The 27,990-nt window shown below is 33.2% G+C and overlaps 1 protein-coding gene across 3 annotated transcripts; it reads left to right on the top strand.

Annotated features, from left to right (window-relative positions):
* The first annotated feature begins 4,198 nt into the window (after window positions 1–4,198).
* On the top strand, window positions 4,199–27,696 carry LOC134238726 (beta-1,4-N-acetylgalactosaminyltransferase bre-4-like). 3 transcript variants are annotated; one of them, XM_062720846.1, is made up of 7 exons: window positions 4,199–4,388; window positions 13,221–13,415; window positions 15,920–16,164; window positions 18,107–18,294; window positions 18,410–18,532; window positions 21,176–21,271; window positions 24,029–24,689. In XM_062720846.1, the coding sequence occupies exons 1-7, from the start codon at window positions 4,382–4,384 to the stop codon at window positions 24,147–24,149; spliced, it is 975 nt and encodes a 324-aa protein (XP_062576830.1). In that variant the 5' UTR covers window positions 4,199–4,381; the 3' UTR covers window positions 24,150–24,689. The 3 variants fall into 3 exon arrangements, with proteins under 3 accessions (XP_062576830.1, XP_062576831.1, XP_062576832.1); XM_062720847.1 differs by having other exon boundaries at window positions 15,935–16,164; XM_062720848.1 differs by lacking the exons at window positions 21,176–21,271; window positions 24,029–24,689 and adding an exon at window positions 26,423–27,696.
* The last annotated feature ends 294 nt before the right edge of the window (window positions 27,697–27,990 follow it).

Consider the following 27,990-nt stretch of genomic DNA (forward strand, 5'->3'; position numbering starts at 1 on the left):
AGCAAAATAAATCACTTGATCAGGGATCCTCCTGTCTGTTTTTAAAAATTGCTACGGCGCTAGCTCACCTATCTTTTTAACAAGATAAAAATTCCAAAATATACTTCTCAAAGAATCCCTGATATAACAAATTTCACGAGTGACATACTTTAAATATATATGGAAATATATGAAACAAAATAAGATCTCGTTGCGACCAACGAGAAGGTCTTCCGTACGCTTTTCGATAACATACGATGACACCCTAGGAAACTTTGTGGGAAGTCTGGTTGAAATTGACCCAGTGTTCCTCGAGAAGAAGATGAAAATGTGAAAAGTTTACGACGACGATGATCACAACAAAGACAGACAGCGGACAAATTTTGATCAGAAAAGCTCACTTGAGCCTTCGGCTCAGGTGAGCTAAAAAAAGGGAGAAAAAATATGCACACTTTAAAAATGTTTGAAAATTTATTATTCTTTAATAAGGTTTTTAAGACAACTTTAAAATGATAAATCTAAGGTAATTCTATGCAAATCGTTTACAATGTATTTCCTTTATTGACCTGGAGGCCTGGAGTTGAACAATGATCTCCACTATCTCAAGAGGCCCTCACATGTTTAATCTATTTAAAGCCTATTTGGTTTTAATAAGAAAATGTTTTAATTCTATATATTTAACTGTACACATTTTATCCCTTCTAGAAGCCCCATCATAACCCCGAAATTTTTTTTGAACAATTTACAATCTTCACTTCAAAGGTTGATCAAAAAGTTCTCGAATGATCTCAATGATAAATTATTTACAAACCACAATTAAAAGTAATTCAAACTTTTTGATCACATATTTTTCTTTGCCGACCACAGCTAAAACATGGGTTTTCATTTGTTATCATTTTTTCTCATTTTAGTAGTTTTTTAAAAGATTTTTTAAAATATTTGAAAAAGTTCTCGAATGATCTCAATGATAAATTATTTACAAAACCACAATTAAAAGTAATTCAAACTTTCTGATCACTCTTCGTTTCTTAAGCTATGTAGAGGTTTTCATTTGTTTTTTCTTTTCTTTTTAAATAGTTCTTGAGAAGAATTTTTTAAATATTTGAATATAAATTAAAATATATGAAACTAGATTAGATCTTGTTGCATATATCAATCCACAACATGCTTGAAATTTTTTGGGTCTCTTCTGGTCTACTCTAAAGGTTCTTGAGAAAAAAAATCACATATTTTATAAACTAATACAATTGTATGGAAAAGAAATCATACTGATTTTATTCTGAACATCCTTTTTGTTCAATATCGCTTATCAAAATGTTTTCCTTTTTTGAGATACAAAAGGTCAAATATTTAGCAGTCTGTCCCTTAGTGATGACATCTATTTATGTAATACAGTGTATATAGAGTGTATATATAATTGCAAATCGTAAAGATGAATTTTTTTTTTGGTTCAGTAGTTAATAACAAAATTATGACTGTTACAGACTTATGGATGACTTTTGGTCCCTCTGATCCCCTTATTTGAGGGGTCAATCCCCTTTTCTTTAAACCAAATGAAAGGTCAGTGATTATGAAGATTTTTGTCAGATAACCAATCAGAAGTGGGGCAGAGTTATTTAGGGGTCAGTGCCTCAAGTCCTTCATGGGACCGTTTTGCCCAAATTGAAAAATTGAATATTGTTGAGAGCATTATGCTGAACATCTGTTCTTCAATATAGTTTATCAAAATGTTTATAAAGCTTCAAAGATTTAACATTTTGGCCCCTTTCGTAACCTTATCACGTTATCTACTCCAGTTTTAATGTATTTGGAAACGGAAGGCCTTTACAAGAGACGTTTGCGAAAAACATGCCCCCTAACCACCCTCTGGACATACATGCAAAGAGAATTAACGGAAACTACAATGAATTGGAAGTAAAAAAAATTGTTCCATTGTACTCAAAACAAAACATGGTCAGGATACATGTATATTCTTGCGATTAAACTGCATATCAAATTTCCAAGGTATCAAATATAAAAAATCCAAGGAGCATAATTGTCAAAAATTGTTAGAGCGTACCTCAGACAGAACTTGACCTTGTAATGATAAACGGATAAATTTGTAAACCAAATTTAATATCAGTATGTGCAACCTCAGCAAAGAAAACAAACTAAACCTGCAAATCATTTGATTTTTTCTAAATCCAAGGGTCTAAACTTGCTCAATCGTATATCCAAAGCAGAACCAGACCAAGATATTCTCGATACGTCTGTATAATAAATTTCATATCAGGATGTGCTACTTCTGCAAAGAAAATGAACAGAATATGCCTTCCTTTCTCTGAAAGGGGGAGGGGGCATACAAATATTTAAAGCAACAAACATATGCAATAGGGCAAAAGAATCTCAGGGACGTAGCAACGGGGGGGGGGGTCCCAACATTACCTTTACTTTTGAAAATGTCCATTGAAAGAATGGTTGGCCCCCCACTTCTTACCACAGTATAGTGATGTCAAGGAAATGTAGTATTTTATGCCAAAAAAAATTGGAAGTGAAAGTTGACCTTGAAAAAAGTTGGCCACAGGTAAATAATTTTTTTTTTCTCTGGTTGGCCCCCCACTTTCAAAAACGATGCTACGTGCCTGGTATCTCAAAGAGACATCGTGGCGCACAAAGGTGAACATTGACAAACGTAGAATTTCTTGCTTTACCGTGCATTTTAGTTGCTATATTTTCGCTAATGGTTAATGGTAATCTAACAACCGAGGTCTTTGATAAACGTGATCACTTTAACTTTTACAATCGTCAGCTTCCCTTACTTATGCAGCAATATACCTTCATCACCTGCATACGGAATTTACATATCTCAGTTGATTAGATACGCAAGATCATGCTCTACGTATGAACAATATCTACAACGAGGTAAATTATTGACAAAAAAGTTGATGAAACAAGAATTTCAGCAGGTTCGTTTAAATCAAAATTTCGTACGTTCTGTGGTGGACCTTGTCAGCAAATAGAATTTTGTTATCATATATTGAGTCAAATGCTGACTGACGTTTTTAATAGCTCTACTGGTCAGAGACCAGAAGAGCTTTTGCAATAGTAATGCGTCCGTCGTCCGTCCGTCTGTCTGTAAACAATTTTTCAAAATGCCACTCCTCCTACAGTTTTGGTCTGATTTCAGTATAACTTGGCATACAAGTAGACTACACTAAGATACATAATTCTGTGCATCGGTTTTTGATTTTGATGAACGGTGTTCCAGTGGTTACTAAAAATAGAAATTTCTGTGAAATTCTTTCAAAATGCTACTCCTCCTACAGTTTTGGTCTGATTTCAATATAACTTGGCACACAAGTAGACTACACTAAGAAACATAATTCTGTGCATCGGTTTTAGAAATTTCTATGAAATTCTTTCCAAATGCTAATCAACTTATAGTTTTGGTCCGATTCAATATAACTTGGCACACAAGTAGACTTTACTAAGATACATAATTCTGTGCATCGGTTTTTATTTTGATGAGTGGCAAGGATCATTTTTCTATTCATTGCTGTTTTAAATTTTCAAGTCCCAACTGCTACTTCCTCTTCCTTTGTTTTAAGTATAAACCAGTAGAGCTACAGTCTCGACAGAGACTTCTGGTTTATATATGTACGCATTGAATTGACGACGGATTTTTCCGTTATTTCCCGTTCATGACGAGGAGGAAACCACGGGTGTGACCGGTCGGCATGGAGATGCTCACTCCTCCATGGTACCTGATCCCACCTATGATATTTTGGAGGTCTGTTTTTTGCTCTGCTTCTATTGTGTATTGTTTTATGGACTTCTGATCTGGAATACTGTTCGTTATTTCCATATGTTTCACTATACTCGTAATTTTTTATAAATCTTTCGCTGTATGATGCAGTCTGCATATCTTTAAAGAAACACATGATTTATGACTCGTTATGTAACTTAAAATATATATTTTTATATAAGTGAAAATTCTCAAAGGAGAATTTAAATTTTTATTAATGTTATCCATCTCAAAAAACAACAACAATCAAATAATTAACACGTCAAATTAAAATCAAACTCTATACTTGTAGGTTTCAATTAAACTGACGCATATAACTTAAGATGTATCACACAATGCCCCATACGAGCCACCGTAGAAAACCATCAACTGAGTGCGAGTTGTGTAGATGTGGATAATGGAGAATAGTGGAGTAGACTATATTTTACCATTTTGATCGCTGCCCCTCGCTGTGCAAATCGATTGATATTTTTGAAACTGGGGGCAGTGGACAAGTGTTCGCGGAATATATGTTCATATAATCATGATAATGTGAATGCCTTTGTCTGCTCCTGAGGTCAAATTGAATCATGTAGCAAAGTGGCAATGGAAAGAGTTAATGCCAAAGGATGAGCTCAAATGAAAAGTGAGTAAAAGAAAATACAGCTTTTTTTCATAATGCATTTTTCGAATTAATTAATAATACTCTTTGATGCCCTCTTTGACTTCGTCAGCAGTTTTATGTTACAGTGGATGATGCATACAAGTTCAGCATTCAAGAAGATCATTGATAAATTGCACATTACACATGATGCATTACTCATAGATTAACGGATACATTTTAGCATTCGATTTGTTTTTTTTTCTTTCAGATACTAGACATTTTCGACTTTAGGGCTATAGTTTTGAATCTCGCATAGTATGTATCCATGTAAATTGCTCATGGAAGCTATAAATAACAGCTCTGCATTCATAATAAAACTAAATGCACTTTGACATTTATGTTACAAAATGTTTTGCTGATAAGTGCAAAGTCTTTGTAGTAAGATGCCGTATAATCGATATTGAGACAGGAAAAGGAAATAGATGTGATCATCAGCTGCATGATTATGATGTAACTAAAGTACTTAAAGCATTATAGTATTATTTAATGTTAACTTTCAATATTAAAGTTGAATTCATAAAATTCACAAAAGGGGCTTGGACGCAGACTTGAAGTTATCGATAATATCTTTCAAAATTTTCAGTTTAACACATGACTTATAAAATAGAAGCCAATAGATACTTCTTTTATCTGGAAATTATTTCATCAACGAATTTCAGTTTCACTTTTATCCTTTTTCTTTATTGAAGTTCACTTAATCTTTAAACAAAATTAGGGAAAAATGGTGTGTTAATGAAAAATTTTATACATGTTAAAACTATAAGCTGTGTCCCGTTTACAAAAACATACATGTTTGAAGTGATGTAGAAAAGAATGAGGTTTTCAATGACTTTGATGAATATTTGTGTGTGTGTGTGTTAATAACAACATAGCTTAATCAGTCATAGTTGTATACATTTAAATAATGTACTAGTATTCAATGTGGCTAAGTAATTCGAGTGTGCATTGTTGTTGTTGATTTTAACCAGATAAATGTGAACCATTTTAGCTTCCGCTTATTAAGTACGTACATTTTCAAAACACTTCATATTTTTAAAACGAAGTTTACTCATAATGTTAAGTAGTAAAATAAACAGGATCTCTTCAGAAAAGCAACCAAAAAGAATTGCCCTGCAAAGTGCATAGCTATTTCAGGCAGCACACACACACTTTTGTCAAAACAAAAGGCGAATGGCTTTATGTAAAAGGCAGTATCACACACAAAATTCTCCGCCACTGCCACTGGTTTCCCAATTATTTTATGAGTTCAACATCATATTTGATAATCCTGTACACTATTACAAGGCACGTTTTATTATTGTTTGGACAGGTCACCTCAATAAAAAAGAAATTGTATCAGGGAGGGGAATAGGATCCCCCACTTTTGAAACACACTTTAATATTAAAAATGTTCAGTAAAAGGCTGCCTTGTAAATACCCCCCCCAACCCCCCACCCAATTTTTTGTTGTAGGATAGGTAAATCATTGGATCAGCTGTCATGATTGTGTAATGTTCCCTTATCGACTGCTTACTTTCGTTGAGTGTAATTATCGGTTGACATTTTGACAATGGAATTTCTAATGTTCAATAATGGCCGAACAATTTGATTGTATAAAAAATATCAGTCAGTATTTAATTTTCTCACAGGATCCTTCTGTTAACTTTAGAATTTGTAAACTATGGACTGTTGGTAAATTTGTTTAATCAGCTTGTTTATATTATAAAACAAAACGTCATGAAATTGACTCTGTCTTTCTTTGAACCCCTTTTCTTACCAAAGAAAATATTTTATAGAAGAAAAGAAGAAATCAGATATAGAAGTCAAACATTTGGACTACCTTGAAAATCATTAAAAAAACAAAATACTAGTAATTTTTTTTTATTAAGATTTTCATTTTTCCCACTTCGAGCCCGATATTTATTATGTAAATTTGTAAAGGATTTGCTTGCATACGACTGTTTGGTTTCTCAAATTGTGAGATCCCAGCTGAAGGCATATTAAAAAAAAACGGGTCTTGCGTCCATAGCTTTTTTTATCCTGAAGAAATATTTTGATTATGCACAAAATGCATGATGCCTTCGCTGTTCAAGAAATATCAGCATGCCAATCCATGTTTTATAGTAGGTCGTAAAAAGTAATATTGATCCACAGTGCTGAGGGGGAAAACAAGCGGCTTGGCGGCTCGTGCTATTTTGGGGAAGATTGTGTAAAATTATTCATCATGTCTTCTTTGTTTCCAAGCCTCTATTTGTTCTCATTTAAGGTTTGATGGATTCCATTTTAGGAGTGGATGTGGGTCAACTACACATATCTGATAATTATACCATTTTCATCACGCACAGACACAACCAAAGAGAAAAAACAGCAGAATCATACAGTTATACCGAAAAACACACGACGTACAGTATGCTGTTAAACCAAGTAAAATGAAATGATATCATGATCGCATGAACGTCATTAGAATTTTCCGTAAAGGAAACTTAAATATTGGCAAGGACAGAGGAAACTAATATGTTTAAAACATAAATAATTGCAAATATAACACTTTCTGTCTTTCAATTTCATGTATACGAATTTGGATGTAGAAAAAACGGATCATTATTTTCAGTTTCATTTTCTTGGGCTTTGTGAAGCCTACATTGTAATTTTTACTAGAATTCGGAAATGTCTGTAATCTAATTCTTTTTCGAGAATTTTCCACTAAGGCCATCCTTTAAAAATATTTTTTGTGGTAACACGACCGACTCACGAAAATCCGCCCGACTCAATTTTTTATCACTATTCTAGGCATGTAATTTTTTTTTTTACAGATGTTATCTACTGTCCGTTTTTATCCGACCATGTTTTTCTCTTCTTATTCTCAATTATACAGACGATTGTTTACATGTACAACTAATGAGAAAAGAATTTTGATAATCATGGTCAACACGGTTAAAAATGGCGTCGACAAGGCCGCGGGAATCACAAAGAATGATCACACTTTGTCATAGACATGCGTGTTTACTATCAAACTAGAGGGATGGGGTGTAATAGTAACTATATATAAAGGCTTAAATCTTTGTCAGGTTTTTACATACTTCGTTTCGCGAATTCATAGAATCTTTCTTTATTTCATTTTAATTTATTTTTTTAAAATTTCAATAAATTGACAAATATTGAAACCCTTGTAAGCAATAAATAAACATTTTTTAAAAATCTGTTATAATTATGTGCTGCATATGTACATGTACTTTATTTAGAAAATTAAAAATTACAAAATTTAACAACATTTAAAATGTTTTTTTAAATGTCATGTAGTGAATGGGAGAAAAAGAAAGAATGTGAGAAAGAGTAGAAAAAAACAAAATAAAATATTACATACAAGTCTGTGATCTGATCTTTAGATCCAAATTAAAAGCAAACAAGGCTCGAAGTTAAGGTGGACCACTGATTGCAAAGATAGGCCATGCTATGCACTTAAACCATTAAAAAGACATGTGCTTTTACTTAAAAACCGCCAATAAAATTCCCTTTAGTTACATTACTTGCAGTATGCAGCAATTACATGTATATACATATACAAACCAATGATACAGTAAGAGGATGAGATTCTTTTAAGGTGGGATTCTTCTCATATTTCTTGTATTTAAAAATGAAATTTTTAGAAAACCAAGAAGACAATATCTCTAAGTGATGGTATCAGTCAAATTAAATTTGACCTTTTTATATTAAAGACAAGGTCAGGTCAAGGTCATTACTTTTTTCTGGACACTAATAATAAAAAATATTATTGTTGCCAATTACATGTGTGCGATCCCTACTTGTATTTTAAAAGATTGAATGTTTTTGCTTTTGATTAAATATACTACCATAAAGGGCCTATAAGAATATATTACTATATGGATATAAATAATTTCACTAAAATGGATATTGGCTGATCCGAATTTTCTCTACTTTTCTCTAATTTATACGATATATTAGTTACTAGTATTTTTATATGCTTCGTATATTTAAATTTTTCTCTTTTTCACTCTATCTTAAAGATGTCACATAAAGAAACAAAATGATACAAAAACAAAAAGTTTTGATCGTTTACTATGGGAGAAAAATACTTTTTTAAAACTGATTTTTGCCTCAAATCTGTACTCAGATTGGAAAATCATAAAACTAACATAGTTCTAGCTTGTATGAAAATCATATTTATTTGATATATTTTGGAACTTTATAGTCCCTTATTACTATTAAGTATTATTAGTATTAATTAAACTTACATTTGAAAAGTTCTTCATTTCTTTGATTGTGTAAAAATTTTAACGAAATTCATTGTTCTATAATAATTTTGAGAAGCAGAAATGAAGATATTTTTATACGCCACCATTGCGCTAAAAATATAGTCCCTGCCAGTTTTCAAACGCAGATTACCAAAACTAATTAAAGTTGTACAATTGTGATGAGGAAAGAAAAATATGGTCTTGAATCTCTTTCACCATCGTCGGAAACACACGGGTGATCTCGTCTATACTTATCAGTTGTCACCCGTGGGCAAACTCGCCGAAAAATCGTCGTATGTAATTAAATATGCATGGGTCATTTTTGGCCGCATATGCGATGCGAAACAACGAATCACAGTTCACGTTACGTATGCATGTTCGGCATTGCAAAACATGAAAAACTCATTCCGTAGTTAACACAGCTGATAAATCCAGTCACCGGTGCATTTTGCAGTTAGAAAGAGGTACTCCTGTGTAATATCTGACGGATATTAATTTCAGTGACTGTACAAATTGAATTTCATTGTTTAAATCAAACTTCGCACATTTAACGAGCGTCAAAATATTTACCATAAATAGCAAAGTAATAAACGTATTTTTCAAAATTGAAGAGTTCCAACTTTCTGATTGGTTGACTAAGAACAACAAATTAGCATATTTTACGGCGATATTTCTATGCCCACGGGTGATAAGTATGAAATCATCGATGCTATTTCACCTCAATACAGTATATACGACATTATAAGCAAATGTACTTTGATTATTTTATCTAGTCAGAAACCAGAGAAGAATCCTTCCTTAAGATTAAGAAATCTGGATGATCGGATGCTTGTGTTTAACAACATTATTTTTTATATTTCTTTTTTTTCTAAATTACCTACGTTCCTACTCACACCTAAAATGGTGAGTAGCGTTACCACAAAAAAAATTTTTTTAGCTCTACTGTCCGTCGTCAGTCCGTCCATCTGTAAACAATTTTACAAAATGCTACTCCTCCTACAGTTTTGGACTGATTTCAGTAAAACCTGGCACACAAGTATACTACAATAAGAAACATGATTTAGTACATCGGTTTTTGATTTCGATGAACGGCGATGCCATGGTTACTTAACATAGAAATTTCTGTGAAATTCGTTTAAACGCTACTGCTCCTATAGTTTTTCAATTGCAGCCCGGAGGACCGGGCTGCAAAACTATACATAAAGTTTAAGTGTTGGTGTATGGGAATTTGGGTGGGAGTAGTTATTTAAAATTAAAGGTTTTCTAAACATTGAAAAGATTGTTAATCAGAATGTTCTTTCCATTTATAAATTACGAGATACATAATATATATACTTCCGTAAAGTGAATCCGTAAAAATATATATGTTTTTCATATTTAATATATAAAATTGCTTATCATTTACTATCGAAAAAACGACGGGTCCCCTTTTTTAGAATATCGAATTTTACTTCTCGGATAAAAACGTACTCTGCACAGTTCGTGTTTCATATTCTAAAACTGAAAATTAATACATTTTTAAATATAGGTGATGCGTGTGTCTAACTTCAATTTATATTTTATGCAGCCAACATTTACTTGAGGAATTGATCAAGTTTTAAGTGGTATCGTTTTTGATTGATTTTTATCCGACTACAAGTTTTCAAAATATTCGCAACTATCGTCTCCATTAATTAGACGCATGCCTTTTCACACATATCGAAGCGGTTTGATGATCAACACTCATTTTCATTTTTACTTTATATATTTCCCGGGCATCAATGTTTTCTTGTTTCAATATATACTCGATTCTCATTATATTACGGGTTCCATTGTATCGCGTTATATGCCAAAAAATCGGATACATAGCTCATATCCTTTTTGTTGAAAAGATTATATGTCTGTCGTCTGAATGTAAATTTTTGTGATGATTTAAAATATAGAACATGCGTCGGAAAAGCTTTTATTCAAATAAAGCGTAATTTTGCAGATTTCCATTCCCGTTTTTTTATTATATTTAGACCATTGGACTTATAATCTAGTAAAATCCATAATAAAGTTCATGTTTTGAAATTCTTTAGTTTGCCTAATTGTTTATTTTTTTTATGTAGAATTACATCGTAAAATTAAAAATAAGAATGGAAGTCCATGTCAACAACAAGGTGGCATGTTTTTTTATGATCTCCAATTTAGGAGGTAAATAAGACTTCCTGTTTTAAAAATAGACTGAAAATTAAACGATGCAAGCTTGGGAAAGAATTTGACACTCGAAAGTTAGGCCATAGTTTGGTTTATGAATATCATTTGATGAAAGTTAAAGTAAAAAATTCGAATTACACTTTTTATGCAAAAGTTTTTAAGTACCGCGATATAATGAGATACCAGTATACATGTAATTTGGCACACAAGTAGATTACACAAAGATGCATAATTCTTTTTATTGCTGCCTGTTGCAAAGTTTCAAATCCAAGTGCTACTTTTCCTTGTATTCGTACAGACTAGTAGAGTTACAGTCACCAGAGACTTCTGGTTTAAAAAAAAAAATTTCGGTCTCTCAAACCAAATAGGTTTAGCAGAATTCGAGTTCTCAAGAGAGCTGCGAGTAACGAATAAAAGAATGTGTTAACCAAATCAAGTATTCAGTAAATTATATTCATCAAAATTTGTTATAAAAATTAGATTTGGGTGAAAAATTTGATATGAACAAAATACATTCAAAAGTAAAAGCATCTTTTGAACGTATTAAAAAGTCAATGGTACAACTCGAGGAAGACCGACGAAACCTGTGTAACAGCGCGAAATTTAATTACAACACAGATGTAATAAACTGGGATTATTTCACTTTGTGATATTAAGTTTTAATCGACGAGACACAGAGTGTAATAGGCCCTAATGTTTTATTGATATTCAGTGAAAGTGTTAGAAATGCAGGATTGTCCGTCTGTTTAGTAGAGCGAATTTCCCAAATTGTTATACAAGTATGTTCAAACCAATTTTTTGATGTTTTGCGTTGAATACAATACAAAAAAATACTATATTTTGTTTTATTACATTTTCCATTACATTTTGTGTTGACCTCAGCGCAACATTACACAACACAAATGTGACAACTAAAAAGTGAATTATTACATTTTCCGTTTTTCTTACACAAAATTTAATAATCCCAAAATCATGTCATTACATTTTGTGTTTTTACGTTCTACATTGATCTCGACGCAAAATGAAATATATATAAAACATTAAATAATGTAATTCTTATTAAAATATTTTAAACTATTTTTTTTAATATTATTATGTATATTAACTAAATTTATGCCATACAAGTTTTCACACATGAAGTGTATCAAAAGTGTTTCCACTTTTATTGTTGAGTGTATATTTCCTCGTTGGAAGATATGTATATCTTCCTCATTAGAAGATATCGTTAATTCTAAAAATGTTTAGAATGAATAGTGCTATAAATAGCTACCAAAGAATCAGCTTTAATTTATATAAGGAAGTGTTGTCTGACAATGGTCTACAATCCCAAAATTCATGTCATGTGAAGATGTATATAAAAATGTTTTTAAAAAGGAAATGCTTCTAATTTGAAAAATACACGGCATAAAAGAGTTAAAACCGATACCAACCTACCCATCTCAATCAAAAATTATCCAGCACATGACATGGTTTACACAACATAATCAAAAGACTATGTAATATAACTTAATTTCAATATATATTTTCTAGAGAATCTTTCCCTAATATCATGATAGCTTCATGTCAAGAATTTGTAAAACTTTGGCGTAGACGTTTTCAAAACCATGTTTTATTTTGTCTAATAAAAATTATCAACCAAAAATATATCAAATTTTTCTTTGCCAAATGACAGTTGAAAGCTTCAGATATCATATCATACCTAAAATATCAAATTACACAAGCCTGTTTAAGAAGATTCTTATTAATTTTGGGGTCAAGGTAATAAACACTGTCCGTTTTAACGCTTTATTTCCATGCAGTTTCTCGAAAAACCTTCTCGAGTTTTTGGTTTGAAATGTTATACACCACAACTCTATGCGCATTTTGAGGCCAATATCTCAAGTTAAAAACAAAATCATACATAGTCTGTATGTATAACTATCAAATCCGAGCGATATCTCATGAAACATTTGAGCATTAGCACTGGAATACTTTATAACGTATCCCTTTGACCCGCCCCTCTCCTCTAATAGTCCCACACTAATCTGTAGATCCGCGAATGCTTTCTCATTTCCTTAAGCGGGGTACAACCATTCTTGACAAAATCAATTCTTATATTTTCTATTCTATTTCCAAGTTGATACATTAAGCATTTTGGTACATGTATACATAAATGATATTGCCTTTTTATTTGAAAACCGTTGTATATGTCTACGTGTACGTGTATGATCAAGATGTCACACACGAAATCAATAAAGCACATTTTTACAAGTGAAGTAGATGATCCGATCAAAACAACTTATAGGTCCTCGAACACACAAATTACAAATAAAATTTGCAAGCAATGGGAAATATAAGTAATTAAAAAGCTAAAAGATTTGATTTTTAAAATGGAAATTAGTTTTTAGTTTGTCTTTTTTTTTCAGTTTTGTCGATGCATAAAATGAAATTACGGCTGTGCAGGTTTTCCCGCATACGAAACCGAAGCTTATACGTTCCTCTGGTGATTATGTGTGTCTTTCTGACAGCAATCTATACAGACTTGACTGTACGCGTCAGTGAGAGATGGAACGATCTGGTTTGTCTAGAGAGATATAAAGGATTAGGAGACATGGGACCAGGTAAGCCTGAAAGAATCCATTGTATGCAATAGATTTTTGTACATTTGAGTAATCTCGAGTTGTTTTTTTTTCAATGTATGAGTTCAATCTATTGTTTGCATGTTTCTATCTCATCACTCTTCTTGCACTTGTTTTTCGTGGCATCTAATGATTCACACTATACTTCTGTTTATAAATTACGATATCACCCGAAGGACCAATCCGCACGTCCCGCATTGGGATTCAAACCCGCGACATATAAGTGGCGTTTTTTCCTTTCTGCTAATGTGTAGGCTTGTCACATATTTAACTTGAAGTGTGGGTAGACAAGAAGCTTCCTCACGATCGGTATTAGGGAGAGGTCAAAGGGACCATTTTTGCAAACTCAGACATCTGCAATTTTAATTTGACCAGTGTAAATAATGTTGTAGGTATATTACAGTTTATATCCTGATGTGAAGACCACTTAACAAAACTGAGAACTTATCCTCACTCGATATCTGCTAAGAAAATATGGAAACTTCCTTGCTGAATAATCAAAATTCGATCAAAACGTTCAATTTCCTACTAACAAATATAATTCAAGTTATCAATTTCGTTTCCTGCACATATTATGGACTCCTGTTGCTTTTGATTAAATTTTTCTGATACAGACTTAATATTAATAACACTTGAACTTTGGCTTAATAAAATGTCAAGCTAAGGGAATAGTTTTGTCCTAAAATATAAAGCAAAACTGTAAAGATAATCGGATATATAGGTATAAAAGTGCGGATTGCTAAGAATGCTTTTTTTTTTTACATCTCCAACAAATAAATTAATAGGTACGATTTATTATCAAATCCCCGCCCCTTTATTCAACCAAATTTTTATTCCTGAGAAAATGATGTGTAGGCTACAGCCTTTTTGCCTATATGGAATATACACCACTGATAAGGATCAATCCCTTAACTAGGGGGTGGGACGATACACAGATCTTGCGATACGATACGTATCTCGATATATTAGCACGATACGATACGATACGTATCTCGATATTATGATAAATTATAAAACTTTTTAAAAAGTATTTTATTTCATTTTCTGTCTTAACATTAAATCAACTGTTACATGATAAATTATAAAACTATGCAAAAGAATTAGTATTTTATTTCATTTTTTTTTGTCTTGACATTAAATCAACAAATTATTCTTAGACTATATAAAATCATGTGTGCTTTGAAATTAATACCTGAAGTTCATCAATTTCATTGACTAAAACTTTACGGAAACAATAATACATGTACATGTACATATTATTGTTACCAAATTTCTGTAAAGAAGTTGTTTACAAACAGTTGTGTAGTTCATCAAAGAACACTGACTAAAATTTCATATAAAAAAAACAGCACATTTACATTAAAAGCAATTGCTGAAAGTCTGTAGCCTAGTTGAGATTACAAAAAAGCACGAGATGGACCAACAATTAATGATATCAAATGTTCTGGAAACGATACTTTCTGTGTAGTATAGCACGCTTTACATACTGAACTCTTCTTGTCCAATCTTCCGAGGCTGCTTAAAAGTGAAAACGTTTTACCCCTAATCAACGACTTATTAGTTCTACATTATGTTTTCAATATCATCATCGTCTCTTCGCTTCGTACAAGCCGCCATTTTCCAAGGACAGGTACTTTCATTTTCAATTTTTGGATAGGTCGTTCGTGTATCGTTTCGTACCGATATTTGATATTAAATAAACTAATTAAGGACATAGTTATGATGAGTAAGAACGCTTCTACCGAAATTGTGAATTTTATGGCCCCAGGGTCAGGGATTATGGTGTTAGGGTGTGGCTCTACCATGATTATATGGTGATAATAAATTACATATATGAAAATCTTTTTCTCTACTCCTGGGTAATAAGCAGATGAACTATTTATATAGTTATGATGTGCAAGGGCTCTTCTTTCAAAATTGTGAATTTCAAGGCCCCTGGATCAGGAATACCAAAGACGGGGGGGGGGGGGGCTCTACTTCTATATACTGAAAATGAATTGTTTAAAATCTGCTCCTTGGTATTAATTGAACATTTTTGATAAGCAAGTGTGCCTTTTCAAAAATTGTGCAATGTGTAGACCTAGGGTCAGGGGTTCATGTGTGGTAAGGGAACTCCTGATTATTACTGAATATTACTGATTAGTTGACATGTATTTTTGTTCCCCTACCCTGCTTATGGGTATAAAGTAAACAAACTAAGCAATTGCTAAGTGTATAGTTATGATAATCAATGGTGTCTCTTTCAAAATTGTGAATGCCATAGCATCTGGCTTAAAACATGAACCAAATTCAATCATTTGAAAGTTGTTGCATGATGCTCAGGTGACCTATAAGGCCCATGGGCCTCTTATTTTAATTAATTATTTTTATTTTATCAGTCTCAAAAATCTGCCATTACAATGGTCCATAATCATTTCATTATGAGTATTCGTACCGTGTTAAAATTTTTATTATTACTTTAACCAAAATATTTTCATTCTTCATAGTTGGCAATATTACAGCAGATATGATTCCAAGGGAGTTGCAGGATATGGCATCTGACTTTTGGTGGCTGCAATTTGGCGGACACCACTCGGTTGAAAGGCCACAAAAGGAACTGGACGTACATGAAAGAGTAGCAATAATAACCCCAGTGCGAGATAGAGAGGAGCACCTTAAAATTCTTTTAAACAACCTTCACCCTATTCTTCATCGTCAAAATCTGCAATACAGCGTGTACGTAGTGGAACAGGTACCTCTAAGTACTGGTAAGGCATGGTAGAGTGGAACACTATGATAAGTTTTAAGTATTACATACCGACAGTACACGTCCCTTCTCTAGAAATATAGCCATTAAATCCAAGCAGGAAGTAAAATTCCTAGAAATTAAGGTATATGCATTATGGGTTTGTTGAAATACTTTTGCTCCCAAGAAAAAAACCTGTTTTATTCAAAGCATTGTAGCAACTGCTTAATAATAAAAATATTTTGCCATAAATCATTGGACTGATAGTTGATATTCTTAACCGCTTAATTATACCTTTTTAGTACCTGAGTGAAGGCTTTAACTTGAAGCTTTTCTGATCACATTTTGTCCGGGGGGGGGGGGGTGTCTGTCCGTCAGTAAACTTTTCACATTTTCGACTTTTCCTCAAGAACCACTGGGCCAATTTTGACCAAACTTGGTACAAAGCATCCTTGGGTGAAGGGGAATTTAATTGTCAAAATGAAGGGCTAAGTCCCCTCACAAGGGGAGATAATCAAGAAAAGAAAAAAATAGGGTGGGGTCATTAAAAAATTTTCTTCTCAAGAACCACTGGGCCAGAAAAGCTGAAACTTATGTGGAAGCATCCTGGGGTAGTCTAGATTCTAAATTGTTTAAATCATGACCCCCGTGGGAAGGGTGAGGCCACAATGGGAAATCAAAGTTTTACATAGAAATATATTGGAAAAATCTTTGAAAATCTTCTCAAGAACCACTGGGCCAGCTGCAGAAAAGCTGAAACTTATGTGGAAGCATCCTGGGGTAGTGCAGATTCTAAGTTGTTCAAATCATGACCCCCGGGGGAAGGACGGGACCAAAATGGGGGATCAAAGTCTTACATAGAAATATATAGGAAAAATTTTTGAAAATCTTCTTCTCAAGAACCTCTGGGCCAGAAAAGCTGAAACTTATGTGGAAGTATCCTGGGGTAGTCTACATTCTAAATTGTTCAAATCATGACCCCGGGGGAAGGGCGGGGCCACAATTTGGAATCAATTTTTTAATTCTTACTTAGAAATATATAGGAAAATCTTTTGAAAATCTTTTTCTCAAGAACCAGCTGAAACTTATGTGCACATGGAAGGATCCTGGGGTAGTGTACTTTTTCAAAATGTCTAAATTATGATCAGTGGGGTTGTGGCAATGCATTATGTATTACAAGGGGGAAATCTGGTAAAGAACAGAATGGTCAAAGCTTCTCAGGTGAGCGATGTGGCCCATGGGCCTCTTGTTACATAAAGTGGCGATCTATTAAGAGCGGTTGGTAACTTTTAAACAATTAATGCAATAATTTATGAAACGCATTATGACATTTCTATCATATCATAAGCGGCTGCTACAAAGTGTCATTATATCTGATATTGTTGAGAATACATTTAAATTGGTTGAATTTGTCAAAAGCATACTCATAGCCTTTTTTTTTCGTATACAGGACACTGAGACTCCTATATACATGTATCATTATTTTTTCCACTTGTTTCGTACACGGGGCAGCCCCTACATATAATATTTATTTTTACAATTAAGTACCTTGGTTTAAACTTATACAAGGCATACATTGTTCGATATGAGATTTTTTCTTATGATTTGTACAAGCTGACGCCCTTGGCCTTGGTCCTGTCCTTTTATTGTCCTTTTATTGTAAAGCACTCAATTATTCTATTAAAAAAATATCTAGACACCTTTAGACATAACATTGGATACATCAATTTCCAATAAAAAAAAAAAACGAAAGGAATCCAATGAATTCTGAAGTATGAAAATTTATTAAATAATATCATAATTTGAAATTCAATATTTATTTTTACGCCGCACTTAACAAGCGATACCTGGCAATTAGTTTGTTTATACTTAAAAGAAAATATTTTCACGCGCTGGGAAAACAAATTAGATTCATACTAATATGTTTCTTGCCTTGTGATATTTGTAGGCTGATAATCAAGACTTTAATAAAGGGACACTACTTAACATTGGGTACATGGAAGCCCTGAAGAGAGATAACTACACCTGTTTTGTATTTCATGACGTCGACCTAATACCAGAGGACGACAGGATATCTTATGGGTGTTGTAGAAGTCCTATGCATTTGTCTTATGCCATAGATAAATTTAATTACAGGTAAGCAAACTTTAGCAGGTTGGTGATTTATATTTCATATAAAGCTCTAATTTTAAGCTGTTAATGAATTTTTATCAAAAACTTTTACATATATATTTACATTTTTTCGCTGTAGTCTTCCTGACACCAAACTTATCGGTGGAGTATCTGCGTGGCTGAAAAATGACTTTGAAGCCGTCAATGGCTGGTCCAATTTGTTTTATAACTGGGGAGGTGAAGATGACGACATGAGTTATAGGTAGGTTTTAGTATTTTCCGATTGTAAAATCTTTTGGGTTAAAGGTACATGTATGAATCTTCTACCTTAATACCTGTCTTCTTGTCCTCTCTGTTTTCGTATGAGAGTCATACCTTCATTAGAAAAAGCACAGTTTTTTTTTTATTATTGAATGGAACGAAAATGTATAATATATTGATATTTGTCCAAAGGCGAAAAATTTGATTTCGATTCTTCTATGAGAAATTATTCATTATTTACCTTATTGTCTGCCTTACCTCAGGCTCTTTCATAGTTGTAAAGATATTCAAAAGCACGACCAAATTTGGACTCTGTGTAGAGGACTAGATCTCACGGAACACGAATTTTTTGATAGCGTCTAAGCCGAGGCAAGCAATTGACAAATAAGTTATTCATGAAAGGATAACAAAAGACTTGCTAGTCAACATTTCACAAATTCTCTGCTCGAAACAGTGACCTTGTTTGTAAATGCAATAATTATGACATTAAGTGGCATGTTGACTGTTGTCTTAAGCTAATCTTAGTGAGCTTTAATTTCTGATCACCCGTTGTCCGTCCGTCTGTCAGTTCGTCTATAACCTTTTCACATTTTCAACTTCTCAAGAATCACTGGCCAATATGTCCTATTTCCACTATGGAAGAGTTATAGTTCTTTTTGTGCTCTTTTGTTAAAAAAAAGTTGCAAAATGTACAAATCTCGCGGGATTTCTGGGACAAACTTAAATAAACATGTAAACAATATGTTGAGTGTCGATGAGAAAATCCTAACAAAAATCGAATGAAACATTTTATTGTTGTTTACTTTATTTGCATCAAGAGTAGAACCGACAAGGATGTCAATTTTTTGTCTATTGTTTATCTTATGTTTTTGTTTATCATCTAAATACAATGCACATGCCTCGGAAATATGATAGACATATGTAAGAGAGCGAGAACCCTCAATTTATCATCCATTAATAAAAATACGATCATTAGTTTATTTATTTTTTAATCGGAATGAAAACTCTTGGGTAGTGTATACTCTAAATTATTCAAATCATGGCCCCCGGGAGTAGGGCGGACCCATAATAGGGATCCAAGTTTTTCACTGAAATATATAGGAACATTCTTAAGAAACATTCTTCTCAAGAACCACTTGTCCGTTTAAACTGAAATAAAGTGGAAGCATAGCTTAGGGTAGTGTAGATACTAAATTGTTCAACTCATGATTCCTTAGTTTTTGCCACAATAGGGAATCAAGGTTTTATATTGAAATTTTACAGGAAAAATCTTTAGAAATCTTTTTCTCAATTGCAAGAACCACTTACTCAAAAAGCTAAAGCGTATGTGGAAGCATCCTAGGGAAGTGACATTCTAATCATGACCCTAGCTGGTTAAAGGCATGGTCACGAGGTATTACAAAGAGGGAAATCTGTTTAATTACTGAATGGCCAATGGTACTCAAGTGAGCGATGTGGCCCATAGGCTTCTTGTTATACAAATTATAAGTTCATAAAGTTAATAAAATTAATCTAAAGATCGATAATAGGTCAAACACTGTCACATTTATAAATTTCATATATTAATAGAAAAGGAATAATGTTTTCAAAGTTGTAAAGAAAATTGAGTTACACCCCTTTTCTATAGATGTTTGTATTAGATAATATACCGGATATGACTTTTTTTCAAAAAATCTCTTGAATAACATAAATTCAGGTTTAAAATGTTCGTGTATTTAAACTTTAAAGTACAAACGTGTAAGAAAAAGAGGAATAAGTAACTGGGGGTGGGGGAGGGGGGAGGGGTATTCTATAAGTTCATTAGACATCATGTACATGTATCGTTTGTGTGTTTCACTTCTTGATTAAGAAGCTGCAATAATTAATACAAGTCGTGTACAATATTTATTTTATTATTTGAAGAAAAACAATCTACTCTTGATAAAGAATCTTTTCATTCTTAACTCGGTACGATATATTCTGGTGAGCTTGAGGTAAAATATACCAGAGAGTCTGGCACATCTGTTTCAAATTTGGATATTTTACTTGAAAAGGGCGTTAATGGTAATCTAACAATCAAGCTCTATGATAAACGTGATGACTTTAACTTTTCAATCGTCAACTTCCCTTACTTATGCTGCAATATACCTTCATCACCTGTTTACGAAGTTTATATATCTCAGTAGAGCAAGCTCTACGTATGAACAATTTCTTAAGCGAGGTACATTATTGACAAACAAGTTGATGAAACAAGAATATCAGCAGTCACGTTTAAAGTAATCTTTTCATAAATTCTATGGACGATACAATGACCTTGTCAGCAAAAACAACTTATCATAGAGTCATATGCTGACACGTTTTTCATACTAATTATGGGTCCAATATTTATTCATGTACACTGAACTGACGATCGATTTTCCGTTATTTTTCGATCATGACAAGAAGCGCACGCCGGGTGTGACCTATCGGCAGGGAATACTCACTCCTCCGTGTAACTGTTTGCTCTGCTATTTTGTATTATTTTATGGACTTTTGATCTTGAATACTGTTCGTGATCTCCATATGTTTATTATCTCCATATGTTTCCTACATAATGTACAGATGCTTGACTGTATGTTTCTTTAATGTCAGTGGTTATTATAAAATTATTCTTTTGATGTTGCAGAATTTATGCCAGTGGTAGAACAATAAATCGGATGTCTCCTTCTATCAGCAGATATAAAATGATCAAACACAAACAATCGAAGATCAATAGTGATAGGTAATTTGATTATTAAATATTATCACAAACATCGAAAAAAAAGTATAATACAAAATCGATCATAGAAAAAAAAGTTTCAAATGATACATTAACAGTATTTAATAACTTGGTAAACATGATTCATTTCTGATATGTGTGCAGCAGGTCGATGCCGTAAATACTCGCCTGTAAGTCGTTTCTTTGTTTTCTTGCTCTATTTATCAGAGACCAGATGAGCATATGCGATAGTAAGGCGTCTGTCGTGCGTCCGTCTGTCTGTCTGTTAACAATTTTTCAAAATGCTACTCTTCCTACAGTTTTAGTCTGATTTCAATATACATGTAACTTGGCATAAAAGTAGAGTAAACTAAGATACTTACTTCTTTATATCGGTTTTTGATTACGATGAATGGTGTTGCCGTGGTTACTAAAATTAGAAATTTCTGTGAAATACATTCAAAATGCTTCTCCTCTTACTGTTTCAGTCTGATTTCAATATAACTTGGCATACAGGTAGACTACACTAAGATACATATTTCTATATATTGATTTTTGATTTCGATAAACGGTGTTGCTATGGTCTCTAAAATATAGAATTGATTGTATATTGTCTAACGTCCCTCTCGAGAATTTTTCACTCATATGGAGACGCCACCACTTGCCGGTGGAGAGCTGCAAATTTTGTCCTTTACTCGCCACTGAGGGCCATTGAGCAAAGAGGGGTCTTTTTCGTGCCAGCACCTACTTGGACATGGGACCTGGGTTTATACGGTATCATCCGAAGGATCGGTCTCCGCGTCCCACAGTGGGATTCGAACCCGCGACGTAAGGATCGACTCCTTACTTCGTGACTCTAGAGCAGACGCTCTAACCACTGCGCCACGCGAGCGACATAATATAGAAGTTTCTTTGAAATACTTTTAAATGTTACTCCTCCAAAAGTTTTAGTCTGATTTCAATAAAACTTGACACATTAGTATCCTACACTAAGTACCTGCAGGACTGTTGCTCTTCGAAAAAGCATATTGACAGACCGGAGAGCTACAGTGCCACCCATTGTAAAATCTGTGTATTTATTGCGCACAAAAAGTTGCGCTTAGTTTTGGAATTCCTTACTTCTCTATCAAGTACTCATGTAGTCAACATCTGCACGTGTTGGACCGAATAATCTTGCGATCCAAAATGGCAATATAATAAGACGAAATTTTCGATGATCTTATAAATTTCAGGGCCAGGAGGGCTATTAACAGCAATTAAATGTGGTGCTTCTTTGTTGAATAAGTGAAATAATATGTTAGGAACACGGTTAGTAAAATTTTGAGATGACAGTTTAAAAACATGGAGAAATAAATCGAGAAACAGCGCACTTTTTGTGTGCAATAAATACATGTATACAGTTTTTTCAATGGATGACACTGTAGCTCTCCGGTCTGTCTATAGATATCTTTTTCGGAGAGCTACAGTTCTGCAGCTAACACTAAGATGCATAATTCTGTATATCGGTTTCTGATTTCGTTGAACGGTGTATTTCTGTGACAAACAATTAAAATCCTTCTCCTTTGACAGTTTTAGTTTGATTTCAATATTACTTTGCACACAGGTAGATTCTACTGAGATACAGAACTCTGTGTATTGCTTTTTTATTTCAATGAACGGTGTTGCCATGGTAACATGTACTAAAAATAATATTTTTGTAAAATACATTTAAAATGCTACTTCTCCTACAGTTTTTGTCAGTTTTCAATATAACTTGGCACATAACAAGTACACTATACTAAGTTACATAATTTTGTAAATTTGTATTCAGCTCACCTAAGCTGAAAGCTTAAGACTAATGAGCTTTTCTGATCATCAATTATCCGTCGGTCGTCCGTCCGTCTGTAAACTTTTTCACATCTTCAACTTTGTCTAAAGAACCACTGTGTCAACTCTACCCAAACCTGGTACACAGCAACCATGGTTGAAAAGGGGGGGGGGGGGGATTAAATTGCTATAAAATGAAGGGCCATGTCCCCTTACAATGGGGAGATAATCTAGAAAAGACAAAAATAGGATGGTGTCATTAAAAATATTCTTCTCAATAATCACTGGGTCAGAAAAGCTGACACTTGTATTTGGAAGCATTCTGGGGGTTGTGTACATTATAAATTGTTCAATTCATGACCCCCGAGCGTAGGGCGGGCCATAATAGACAAATCTATTGTTACAATGAAATATATAGGAAAATTAATTAAAAAAAAACTTCCTATCTAGAACCACTATAAGCCACAAAAGCTTAAACTTATGTGGAAGCATCCTGGGGTTGTGAAGATTCTAAATTCTTCAAATCATAAATCCAACGGGTGAGACGGGTCAGATACATAATTGTCTTTATTGGGTTTTGATTTTGATGAATGATCTGTAAAATTCGTTTAAAAGGCTCCTTTTACAGTTATAGTCTTATTGCACTCTTGTCACAAATAAAGATTAGCATTACTCTATTTGTTATTTTTTCAAGTCCAACTGATACTTTTCTTTATAGGTACAAACCAGTAGAGCAACAGAGACGTGTGGGGGTGTTTTGTTTCGATCTTTTTTCTTGAGGAGGGGGGGGGGGCTTTTTTAAAAATTGTTTTTCTCTGGTCGAAAACTTTTTGTCCGACATATGCGAATTATGAAAAGGTTGGTAAATCATAGATTTAATACCTCCAATATACGCTGAAACAATAAAAACGGCTTATAGGCGAGTTTATACAGTATATTGTTTGAAGTAATGATATGTTTTTTCCCTTTTTATAGATACAAGATGCTTTCGAATTCTTATACACGATATAAAAAGGATGGACTTTCTAGTTTACGATACCAACAGATACAAGTAGTAGAGCAACCACTTTTTACAAGAATACGGGTAGTTCTGTAAACTCTAACTAAAGGCAAATTATCAAGGAAAGCCTTTCCGGAAAAGCTGTATCACGCAATACAATGTGTTCAAGGGTTTAAATGTGAAACTGAAACAGAGAGTAGTGTTTTTTCTATGTGTAGATGATTTTTTGAGAATCGCAGCAGAATCTTCAACCGAGATTTTCATCAGGAGTTTTATTGTTTCATTTACTTTTTAAAGTAAATTTTATTTCCAGCTTTGCACATAGTGGTACGATATTTTTTTTCAAATAATGAATGCGAGTGTTTGAGATGTTTATGATTAGAACATGAAAGTTTGCACATGAACGATACATGTGAGTTGTCCATTATGTCTTTTTGTATAAATGTTTGTTTAACTAAATTACAAACTTTGATGCATGCATGTAATTATATGTTAAAGAAAACAACGAAGTATATTTGAATTGCTCTGCCCACTGAACTTTTGATTTAATTTGTGTTAAATGTCGGTACAGTTTGAACATTTATTCCATATATAACTATTGAATACTGGTTTTTATAAATGTCTAGAAGAAATTAATATCCTTACCTTTGTTTTTTTATGGGGGTGATGGATTGATATTATACATTTATTGCAGAATTGTGAGGGAAATGTGAATAAATCTTCATGTTTCCTGAATATTCATGCAATAAATTGTTCATTATACCGAAACAAGCAAAACTTTTTTTAAAAAACCGCCTTTAAATTCACTTTCAATTCTAATGTACAGTTACTGAAATTCTTGGACACATTACACTCCTATAAAACAATCATTAATTTTTTTATGTGAACCAGGCTATTGTCACGTTAACTACTCTCTTGAGTTTTCGTTCAACGAACACTAGCTATTGCGGGAAAATGCACTAGGTATCCGGAGAGGTTGAATATGATGAAAAGCATGTCGACGACCTGGAAATATAAAGTTTCATGGTCCTGTCACGTGATAATCTAGAACCAATCAGATAACGCGTTGTATAGAATGATTAATATGTGGTACATATATAATAATAAAATTAATGTTATTTTCAAGAAAAATGCATATTAACTACTGTATCATGTATTATTAATAGAGCTTCTTAATTACACCACATGCAGTTTGAAACAATCATAAATTTTACTCATTACAGAACCATGTGATGTTGTAATCTACGTATCCAGGTCCCAGAGGGAAGATGGGCCAAGGACTTCACATGTTTGCTTCCCTTTATCATGTTTATCATATATGATTTAGATTAAATTTATGGAAATTGGTTAAGCGATTTTATAGGAAAAGTTGAAACCCCTTGTTCAGTGGTACAGTGAAACATATGGAGATAATGAACAGTATTCAATATCAAAAGTCCATAAAACAATACAAAGTACATGTAGGGGCAGAACAAATACGGACCTCTAAAACATCAGAGGTGGGTCAGGTACAACACATACTAAAAAAATCAATGTAGCCCTTCTTTGAGACCAGGCCGACTTTAAAATTATGTTTGTTTGCTCTATAGCGACCCGGAATGAAGAAATGTGGGTCGGTAGGTACATGTAGGTCGTATATTTTTTTTTCACTTAAAAGTAAAACATCAATGCTAAATTTTTAAAATATATTTTCCGAAATGCATAACAAATAATTTTGTCCTGGAGCATGTGGAGGTTAAAAGAAGAACTGAGTTGGGTCATTTTAGCCAGTCGGTACAATATGTCACTCTTATATAATTAGACATTAAATTTAATTCTGATACATTTTTGTGTAACCTTTAACAGAAAACACGTTCTCATTTTACGGTTCCATCATGTAAATGAATGCAAAGTTCAATTCCATTGCAGATACAAGTGTGAATATGTATTCCTCTTCATTGTATTGCTACATTTCAGTATTGAAATTCCTAACCTATTTACTACCTATTTAAAAGGCATTAATCACTAATGAATAATTAATAATAGGTGTAATTCTTACAAGTTTTATTCCAGTATTTTGAAAAGGATTTAGGATTTGACATGAAAAGAAAATGTCTTCGTGAAAAGAAGAATTAACTCGCCCATCTAGCATTGTACGGCACTATTATCGATTGATTTAAATCAGGGTGTGTAGGTGGCCTTTTTTAAAACGCTTACTCTTGATCCAAAAGTACTCGTTTCTATATAAAATCTTTTCACTCATAATATAAAATTGAATAACACAAGGTGTATATCGAAGTCCGATTAACACTTCTTTCTAAGAATAGCAGTCGCATAATTAAATGCATTTTTAAAGTATTATGGATTATATTTACATTTGTATATTACAGTCCTGTACTAACAACAGTATCCCTGTCTCAGGAACACTGATATCCAGTTTGAAAAAAAAGGTCCACAAGCTCATCATTTGCAGAGGAAGGTATTCAAAAGAAATAATGAAGTGTCACTACAAATAAAAGATAGAACCTGACAGTACACTGGAACCCCTGACTCAGGGTCTATGATTTTAACAATTTAAGAGGAAGTACCCTTGCATATGATAACTATGCACTAACTATGTTTGCGTTACACTCATAAAATATAAGAATATTCCCCAAAAATGACGATTTTTTTTTTCTTAAAGCCCCGCCCTAACAGGCAAATCCTGACCTGAAGGCCATGGATTCATAGAATTTTAGAAGATTTAAGCAGAATTATTGATTTCATCAATCATCCTGTTAGCTTTCTGTTGAATACCCAGGGACAGAGGGTTTTTAAAAAGATTTTTTGGAAATTTAATATATTATCACATACATGTATGCACATTCTTGTACCGTTTGACTGTCTGGGGAATAATCTGGTAGTATGCGACATGCAACTCGGCTATATAACTCGCCAGGAATTTCTTCAATTTTTAAGTATTGCGTATAATTACTTTTATTTCATCTGTTTATTAACAAGGAATAGGAAATTCAATTTTCTAGCGTGGTGTAGTATAGTTTAAGCGCTTGATTTAGGAGTAGATCCTAAAGGTTGCAGCTCCCAATCCCAGAGAATATAAACAAAGTAGCGTGTCGCAGTGGGTTCTGGCACGAAAATCTTATGAGTCTACCACAGGCAGACCTATATGAGTAAAAATATTTTTTATCCAACGTTTTTATGAAACGTTGTATAGCAGCATGTTTGGTGAATCAATATATGAAATGGAAATGAAATAAATGGAAACCCGCCCTCACACCTGAACCCCTGACTCGGGGGCTATAATTTTCATCCTTCCGTACTTAATTTGTCTGCTGAGTATTTACAGCAGGGGAGAGAATCAGTCTTTAAAAGAGTTTAACAGTTTTTACTATACTACATGTATCAATATAGACAGTCTTATCCTAACTCAAGAATCTGATCCAGGTTGGACCATGGTTTTTAAAATTTTAATTTGTTACAGAACTCAGTACCAACAGATTGATTAATTGAGGTATTATATTTTAAAGGGTTTTAAACTAATGGCATTTCCCCTCTAAGATTTATAACTTAACTCCTATATGTGACATGTTTTGCGCGTTATTGGACGTTCTTATACAGCTTTGACTCGTTCATGTATTTACTATTCATTTGATGTTACGTTCATTATATTTTAAAATAAAGGACAAGATAGACAAGATCCTTTTTGGCACTGATTTTGTGTGTCGATCAGAGTGATGCAACAGTTTATCCCTAAAAAACCTGTTGTCACCTCTGTCACAAAATGAGTATTGGTTCTAAGTTTTGGAATACACAGAGAGGTCGAAATGAAGGTCGATTTTCGAATTCTCTCATTTTTATGCAAATTTTCATCGATTTTACAGCACATTTTATTTCGAAAAACAAAGAGCACAAGCATGCCTATCAACCAAATTTATATATTTTATACACTAGTATCAAA

The sequence above is a fragment of the Saccostrea cucullata genome, unplaced genomic scaffold, assembly GCF_032062105.1.
Source record: "Saccostrea cucullata isolate Sc308-1 unplaced genomic scaffold, CSIRO_AGI_Scuc_v1 ctg163, whole genome shotgun sequence".
Lineage (NCBI taxonomy): Eukaryota > Metazoa > Mollusca > Bivalvia > Ostreida > Ostreidae > Saccostrea > Saccostrea cuccullata.